At 60.8% G+C, this 9,134-nt stretch overlaps 1 protein-coding gene across 2 annotated transcripts; it reads right to left on the reverse strand.

Moving 5' to 3' along the window:
• Nucleotides 1-1,002: 1,002 nt before the first annotated feature.
• Nucleotides 1,003-9,134, reverse strand: TACO1 (translational activator of cytochrome c oxidase I). Of its 2 annotated transcripts, XM_072936463.1 has the most exons (7): nucleotides 8,834-9,134; nucleotides 6,641-6,750; nucleotides 5,133-5,266; nucleotides 3,335-3,485; nucleotides 1,717-1,958; nucleotides 1,480-1,494; nucleotides 1,003-1,263 (listed from the first exon to the last, which is right to left on the reverse strand). In XM_072936463.1, exons 1-7 carry the CDS (start codon nucleotides 9,102-9,104, stop codon nucleotides 1,026-1,028), a joined length of 1,161 nt encoding a protein of 386 aa, XP_072792564.1. In that variant the 5' UTR covers nucleotides 9,105-9,134; the 3' UTR covers nucleotides 1,003-1,025. The 2 variants fall into 2 exon arrangements, with proteins under 2 accessions (XP_072792564.1, XP_072792563.1); XM_072936462.1 differs by lacking the exon at nucleotides 1,480-1,494 and having other exon boundaries at nucleotides 1,003-1,350.

Here is a 9,134-nt window from a genome sequence, read left to right on the forward strand (position 1 = left end):
CTGACCATCGCACTGACCCCCTTGAATGACCACTGACCCCCCTGAATGACCACTGACCGCCCCCAATGACCACTGACCACCCCAATGACCACTGACCGCTCCACTGACCACCCCCAATGACCGCCCCAATGACCACTGACCACCCCAATGACCGCCCTGAATGACCACTGACCGCCCCCACTGACCACCCCACTGACCCCTTGACCACTCCTGATGACCACTGACCCTTGGTCACTCCTTGACCCCCCACTGACCCCTTGACCACCCCACTGACCTCTTGACCACCCCACTGACCCCTTGACCACCCCAATGACCCCTTGACCACTCCTGATGACCATTGACCACCCCACTGACCCCTTGACCCCTCCCACTGACCCCTTGACCACTGACCCCCTTGACCCCCCAGGACCTCTTGACCACCCCACTGACCACTGACCACCCCAATGACCCCCCTGAATGACCACTGACCGTCCCACTGACCACCCCAATGACCACTGACCGCTCCCAATGACCACTGACCACCCTGAATGACCACTGACCCCTCCCGCTGACCACTGACCACCCCAATGACCACTGATCACCCCCACTGACCACTGACCGCCCCCAATGACCACCCTGAATGACCACTGACCACCCCACTGACCCCTTGACCACTTCTGATGACCACTGACCACCCCCAATGACCCCCTGACCTCCCCACTGACCCCTTGACCACTCCTGATGACCACTGACCACTCCCATTGACCCTTGGTCACTCCCAGACCACCACTACTGACCCCTTGACCCCTTGACCACCCCACTGACCCCTTGACCACCCCACTGACCCCTTGACCACTCCCACTGACCCTTGGTCACTTCTTGACCACTCCCACTGAACCCTTGACCACTCCTGATGACCACTGACCACTCCCATTGACCCCTTGACCACTCCCCTTGACCCCCCCCCTTGACCTCTTGACCACCCCACTGACCCATTGACCACTCCTGATGACCACTGACCACTCCCATTGACCGCTCTGTGTCCTTTATTGACCACCGGGGGTGGTGGCCGGAGCCGAGTGACCACTGGGGGCGGTGGCCGGAGCCGAGTGACCACTGGGCGGTGTGTCTGGAGCCGCGGCCGGAGCTGAGTGACCACCGGGTGTGACCTCCAGAGCCGAGTGACCACCGGGCGGTGTGGCCGGAGCCGAGTGACCGCCGGGGGTGACCTCTGGAGCCGAGTGACCACCGGGAGCTGTGGCCGGAGCTGAGGCCGGAGCCGAGTGACCACCGGGTGTGAGCTCCGGAGCCGAGTGACCACTGGATGATGTGGCCGGAGCCGTGGCCGGAGCCGAGTGACCACTGTGGGTGGTGTCCGGAGCTGAGTGACCACCGGACAGTGTGGCCGGAGCTGAGGCCGGAGCCGAGTGACCACTGGGTGTGACCTCCAGAGATGAGTGACCACCGGGGGCTGTGGCTGGAGCCGTGGCTGGAGCTGAATGACCACTGGGGGTGGTGTCCAGAGCTGAGTGACCACCAGGGGTGGTGTCCAGAGCCGAGTGACCACTGGATGGTGTGGCCGGAGCTGCGGCCGGAGCTGAGTGACCACTGGGCAGTGTGGCCGGAGCTGAGTGACCGCTGTGGGTGGTGTCTGGAGCTGAGTGACCACCGGGGGCTGTGGCCGGAGCCGAGTGACCGCCGGGCGTGACCTCCAGAGCCGAGTGACCACTGGACGATGTGTCCGGAGCCGAGTGACCGCCGGGCGTGACCTCTGACCCCTGCTGCAGGTTGTGGTAGAGGCCGGCGATGTCCGGCCGGCCGGCCAGAGCCCCCAGCAGCCGCTCGGCCGCGGCCCGAGCCCCGGCCGGAGGGGTCAGCGCTGACCGCGGCCGGAACTCGACGGCGGCCGAGAGCGGCCGGAGCCCCGCGGCCACCAGGGACTGCCGGACAGTGGCCAGAGAGGGGGGGGCACACAGGAACTGCAAAGGGCAAAGGTCAGGGATCAGGGAGGGGGGTCAGTGAGGGGGGTCAGGGGTCAGTGAGGGGTCACACAGGAACTGTGGGAGAGAGGGCCAAGGGGTCACTCGGGGTCAGGGGGTCACTCAGAGGGGTCAGTGGTCAGCCAGGAACTGTGGGGGAGGGGGTCAAGGGTCAGTGGGGGGGGGTCAGGGGGTTAGGAAGGGGTCAGGGGTCAGTGAGGGGTCACACAGGAACTGCAAAGGGGGCAAAGGTCAGGGGTCAGACAGGGGTCAGGGGTCAGTCAGGGGGGTCAGGGGTCACACAGGAACTGCGGGGGCAAAGGGCAAAGGTCAGCCGGGGGGTCACTCGGGGGTCAGGGAGGGGTCAGGGGGTCAATGAGGGGGGTCAGGGGTCAGTGGGGTGGTCAGTGGTCATTCTGGGGGGTCAGGGGTCACACAGAGGGTCAGGGGTCAGCCAGGGGGTCATTGGGGTGGTCAAGGGGTCAGTGAGAGGTCAGTGGTCAATCAGGAACTGTGGGGGAGGGCGCCAAGGGGTCATTCAGGGGGGTCAGGGGTCACTCAGGGTGGTCAGGGGGTCAATCAGGGGGTCAGTGGTCATTGGGGTGGTCAGTGAGGGGTCAGTGGGGAGGTCAAGGGGTCACTCAGTGGGGGTCAAGGGGTCACTCAGGGGGTCAGGGGTCAGTGAGGGGGGTCAGGGGTCAGTGGTCAGTCAGGGGTCACACAGGAACTGTGGGGTCGGGGGGCAGCGGTCAGTGAGGGGGTCAAGGGGTCACTCAGGGGGTCAGGGGGTCATTTAGGGTGGTCAGTGAGGGGGGTCAGAGAGGGGTCAGGGGGGTCATTCAGGGGGGTCAGGGGTCAGCCAGGGGTCATTGGGGTGGTCAGGGGGGTCATTCAGGGGGTCAGGGGTCAGTGGTCAGTCAGGGGTCACACAGGAACTGTGGGGTCAAGGGTCAGTGGGGGGGTCAAGGGGTCACTCAGGGTGGTCAGTGAGGGGCCAGAGGTCAGCCAGCGGTCAAGGGGTCACTCAGGGGGGTCAGTGAGGGGGTCAAGAGGTCACTGGGCTGGTCAAGAGGTCAGTGAGGGGTCAGTGGGAATGGTCAGTGGTCATTCAGGGGGGTCAAGGGGTCAGCAAAGGGTCAAGGGGTCGGTGGAGGGGTCAGTGGTCAGTGAGGGGTCAGTGAGGAGGTCAAGGGGTCAGCAAAGGCTCAAGGGGTCAGTGAGGGGGGTCAAGGGGTCACTCAGGGCGGTCACTCTGTTCCCAAGAAGTGACCACTGACCCCCAGGGGACAGCCGAGGAGTGACCCCGAGTGACCCCAAGTGACCCCAGAGTGACCACAGCAGCGGTCAGCGATTGGCCGGAGCCGTTCCGGACCCACCTTGACCTCGTCCTGACCTTCGGCCACCACGTCCTGGGCTCCGGCCACTACGGCCGCCTCCAGCGCCGCCTCCATGGGCAACGTCCGGCCGGACACTCGGACCACGCCCACGGCCTCGAAGGCGTGCCGGACATCGGCGCTCAGCGCGGCCCTGAGTGACCAATAGGGTCAGTGGGGTCATTCAGGGTCAACCAGGGGTCATTTGGGGTCACCCAGGGGTCACCCAGGGGTCATTAATCCTTCCTGAGTGACCACTGTGGGGGGGAGGGGTCAGTGGGGTCATCCAGGGGTCACCCAGGGGTCAGTGTGGTCACTCAGGGGTCAGTGTGGTCACTCAGGGGTCACCCAGGGTCATCCAGGGGTCACACAGGGGTCAGCGCGGCCCTGAGTGACCAGTGGGGTCAGTGGGGTCATCTGGGGGTCAGTGGGGTCATTTGGGATCACCCAGGGGTCATCAGGGGTCAGTGCGGTCACTCAGGGTCAGTGTGGCCACTCAGGGGTCACCCAGGGGTTACCCAGGGGTCAGCGCGGCCCTGAGTGACCAGTGGGGGGGGAGGGGTCAGTGAGGTCATCTAGGGGTCACTCAGGGGTCAGCAGGGGGTCATTAAACCTTCCTGAGTGACCAGTGGTCACTCAGGGGTCACCCAGGGGTCAGTTCGGTCACCCAGGGGTCACTCAGGGGTCAGTGTGGTCACCCAGGGGTCAGCGTGGCCCTGAGTGACCACAGGGGGAGGGGTCATTCAGGGGTCATCTGGGGTCAGTGTGGTCACCCAGGGGTCAGTGTGGTCACTCAGCGGTCAGTGCGGCCCTGAGTGACCACGGGGGGGGGGGAGGGGTCAGTGGGGTCAGCAGGGGTCAGTGGGGTCACTCAGGGGTCATCAGGGGTCACTCAGGGGTCAGTGTGGCCCTGAGTGACCAATAGGGTCAGTGGGGTCATTCGGGGGTCATCTGGGGTCAGTGTGGTCACTCTGGGGTCAGTGGGGTCACTCGGGGTCATCAGGGGTCAGCGCGGCCCTGAGTGACCAGTGGGGGGGGAGGGGTCAGTGGAGTCATTCAGGGTCACCCAGGGTCATCCATGGGTCAGCGCGGTCCTGAGTGACCACAGGGGGGAGAGGGGTCAGTGGGGTCACTCAGGGGTCACTGGGGTCACTCAGGGGTCAGTGTGGTCATCAGGGGTCATCAGGGGTCACCCAGTGCTCAGCGCGGCCCTGAGTGACCAGTGGGGGAGGGGTCATTCAGGGGTCATCTGGGGTCATTCAGGGGTCAGTGGGGTCATCCAGGGGTCACCCAGGAGTCACCCAGGGGTCATTAGGGGTCATTAATCCCTCCTGAGTGACCAATGGGGGGGGCAGCGGTCAGTGTGGTCACTTAGGGGTCAGCAGGGGTCACTCAGGGGTCAGTGGGGTCATTCGGGGTCAGTGTGGTCACTCAGGGGTCAGTGCGGCCCTGAGTGACCAGTGGGGGAGGAGGGGTCAGTGGGGTCACTTGGGGGTCACTCAGGGGTCATCAGGGTCACCCAGGGGTCATCAGGGGTCAGTGTGGTCACCCAGGGGTCACCCAGGGGTCAGTGTGGTCACTCATTGGTCACTCAGGGTCACTCAGGGTCACTCATTGGTCACTCAGGGTCACTCAGTGGTCACTCGGGTCACTCAGGGGTCACTCAGGGGTCACTCAGGGGTCACTCAGGGTCACTCAGGGGTCACTCATTGGTCACTCAGGGGTCACTCAGGGGTCACTCATTGGTCACTCAGGGGTCACTCAGGGGTCACCCAGGGGTCACCCAGGGGTCAGCACTGACCCGTGCCGTCCGAGCAGTGTCCGGAGCTCGTCCCGAGTGCGCCGGACGTTGTCCGTGCGGACGTCCAGCAGCAGCAGCGCCCCCCCCGGGCCCCGAGCGGTCAGCAGCAGCCGCGACCCCCCGGCCGGACGCTCCTGTGGCCGGAGAGAGAGGTCAAAGGTCAAAGGTCAGCGGTCAGTGGTCAGTGTTTCCACCCCGGACGCTCCTGTGGCCGGAGAGAGAGGTCAAAGGTCAGTGGTCAGTGACCCCATGGCCGGAGAGAGAGGTCAAAGGTCAGCGACCCTCCCCCGGACGCTCCTGTGGCCGGAGAGAGAGGTCAAAGGTCACTGACCACTCCTGTGGCCGGAGAGAGAGGTCAGAGGTCAGTGGTCACTCATTGGTCCCTCAGGGGTGGTCAGTGGTCACTCAGTGGTCATTGGTCACTCAGGGGTCACTCATTGGTCACTCAGGGGTCACTCAGTGGTCACTCAGGGGTCACTCAGGGTCACTCATTGGTCACTCAGGGGTCACTCAGGGGTCAGTGGTCACTCAGGGTCACTCAGGGTCAGTGGTCACTCAGGGTCACTCAGGGTCACTCAGGGGTCAGGGGTCAGGGGTCACTCACCCTGGCTGACCGCAGGGCGCCCTCGATGGTGGCCTTGGGGACGTTCTGTGTCACTGGTCAGTGGTCACTCAGGGGTCAGTGGTCACTCAGGGTCACTCAGGGTCACTCGGGGTCAGAGGTCAGAGGTCACTCACCCTGGCTGACCGCAGGGCGCCCTCGATGGTGGCCTTGGGGACGTTCTGTGTCACTCACTGGTCACTCATTGGTCACTCACTGGTCAGTTACTGGTCAGTGGTCACTCAGGGTCACTCAGGGTCACTCAGGGGTCAGGGGTCAGGGGTCACTCACCCTGGCTGACCGCAGGGCGCCCTCGATGGTGGCCTTGGGGACGTTCTGTGTCACTGGTCAGTGGTCACTCATTGGTCACTCATTGGTCACTCACTGGTCACTCAGTGGTCAGTGGTCACTCGGGGTCACTCAGGGGTCAGAGGTCAGGGGTCACTCACCCTGGCTGACCGCAGGGCGCCCTCGATGGTGGCCTTGGGGACGTTCTGTGTCATTGGTCACTCATTGGTCACTCATTGGTCAGTGGTCACTCAGGGTCACTCAGGGTCACTCAGGGGTCACTCAGGGGTCAGGGGTCAGGGGTCACTCACCCTGGCTGACCGCAGGGCTCCCTCGATGGTGGCCTTGGGGACGTTCTGTGTCACTGGTCAGTGGTCACTCATTGGTCACTCATTGGTCACTCACTGGTCACTCAGTGGTCAGTGGTCACTCGGGGTCACTCAGGGGTCAGAGGTCAGGGGTCACTCACCCTGGCTGACCGCAGGGCGCCCTCGATGGTGGCCTTGGGGACGTTCTGTGTCATTGGTCACTCATTGGTCACTCATTGGTCAGTGGTCACTCAGGGTCACTCAGGGTCACTCAGGGGTCACTCAGGGGTCAGGGGTCAGGGGTCACTCACCCTGGCTGACCGCAGGGCGCCCTCGATGGTGGCCTTGGGGACGTTCTGGCTGCGGCAGCGCTCCAGCAGCGCCGCCAGCGCCGGGTTCAGCGACGCCTCCGCCCCGCCCTCTGTGACATGTCGCGATAGAGACACGATGTCGCGATATGTCGCGATAGAGCCGTGATAGAGACACGATAGAGACACAATATTGTGATAGAGACGCGATAGAGCCGCCATATGTCGCGATAGAGCCGCGATAGAGACACGATATCGTGATAGCCCCATGTCCCAATATCCCGATATCCCGATATCCCAATGTCCTGATATCCCAATGTCCAAATCTCCTGATATCGTGATATCCCGATGTCCCGATATCCCAATTTCGCAAGGTCCCAATATCACGATATCCCCATATCCCATTATCTCAATATCGCGATATCCCCATGTCCCGATATCCCAGTGTCCCAACGTCTCAATATCGCGATATCCCAATATCCCAATATCCCCATGACCCAATATCCTCATGTCCCGATATCCCAATATTCCAATGTCCCAATGTCTCAATATCGTGATATCCCAATGTCCCGATATCGGGATATTCTGATATCTCAACGTCCCAATATCGCGATATCCCCATGTCCCAATATCCCAATATCCCGATATCCCAATATCGCGATATTGCAATGTCCCAATATCGTGATATCCCAATGTCCTGATATCGCGATATCCCCATATCCCAATATCCCAATATCATGATATCCCCATATCCCAATGTTCCAATATTGCAATATCCCAACGTCCCGATATACCCATATCACGATATCCCGATATCCCAATATCCCGATATCCCAATATCCCAATATCGCGATATCCCAATGTCCCAATATCGCGATATCCCAATATCCCAATGTCCTGATATCCCAATATCCCAATATCCCAATATCCCGATATCCCAATATTCCAATGTCCCGATAGTGCAATATCGCGATATCCCAATGTCCCAATATCCCAATATCCCCATATCCCAACGTCCCCATATCACAATATCCCAGTGTCCCAATATCGCGATATCCCCATGTCCTGATATCCCCATATCCCAATATCCCAATGCCCCGATATCCCGATATCGTGATATCCCAATCTCCCAATATCACAATATCCCCATATCCCAATATCCCCATGTCCCAATGTCCCAATATCGCGATATCCCATTTTCCAGGGTCCCAATATCCCGATATCCCAATATTCCGATGTCCCAGTATCTCCATATCCCGATATACCCATATCTCAATATCGCGATATCCCAATGTCCTGATATTGCGATATCCCGATATCCTGATGTCCCAATGTCCCAATATTGTGATATCCCATATCCCGATATCCTGATATCCCAATATCCCAATGTCCCCATGTCCCAATATCGCGATATCCCAATTTTCCGATATCCCAATGTCTCGATATCCCAATATCCCAATCTCCCGATATCGCAATACCCCGATGTCCCGATATCCAAATGTCCCAATATCCCTATATCGCGATATCCCAATATCCCGATATCCCAATATCCCGATATCCCAATATCCCGATATCCCAATATCCCAATATCCCGATATCCCAATATCCCGATATCCCAATATCCCAATATCCCGATATCCCAATATCCCAATATCCCAATATCCCGATATCCCCATATCCCAATATCCCAATATCCCAATATCCCGATATCCCAATATCCCAATATCCCAATATCCCGATATCCCGATATCCCAATATCTCAATCTCCCAATATCGCGATATCCCAATATCCCAATGCCTCAATATCCCGATATCCCAATATCCCCATATCCCGATATCCCAATATCCCCATATCCCAATGTCCCAATATCCCCATATCCCGATACCCCAATCTCCCAATATCGCGATATCCCGATATCCCCATATCCCAATGCCTCGATATCCCAATATCCCAATATCCCAATATCCCAATATCCCGATATCCCAATCCCCCAATATCGCGATATCCCACTGCCCAAATATCGCGATACCTCAACATCCCAATATGGCGACGCCCCTCCCATTACCCCAACACCCCCTCCCCCCTTCCCCCCTCATATCGCGACATCCCACCCCCCCATTACCCCGCCCATATCGCGACATCCCCCCGCCTATCCCCACCCCCCATATCGCGATATCCCCCGCCTATCGCGACACCTGCGGCGGCCGCGCGCAGCATCCGCGTCAGGCGCTGCCGTTCGCGGCTCCGCTCCGCGTCCCGCGGGGCCTTCACGTGCCGCACTTTGGACCAGCGGTTGTGTCCGGCCATGGCCCGCACCGGGACCGTTCCTGGGGCTACCGGGGCACCGCCGGGGCTCCGCGGCCACCCCGGGATGGAACCGGGGCGCCGGGACAGAACCGGGACAGCGCGGGACAGAACCGGGCCCAGGCGGGACAGAGCCGGGCCCAGCCGGGACAGCGCCGCCATCTTGGGAGCGACGGCTTCTTCCTCATGAGG

Source organism: Taeniopygia guttata, chromosome 16, assembly GCF_048771995.1.
Source record: "Taeniopygia guttata chromosome 16, bTaeGut7.mat, whole genome shotgun sequence".
Taxonomy (NCBI): domain Eukaryota; kingdom Metazoa; phylum Chordata; class Aves; order Passeriformes; family Estrildidae; genus Taeniopygia; species Taeniopygia guttata.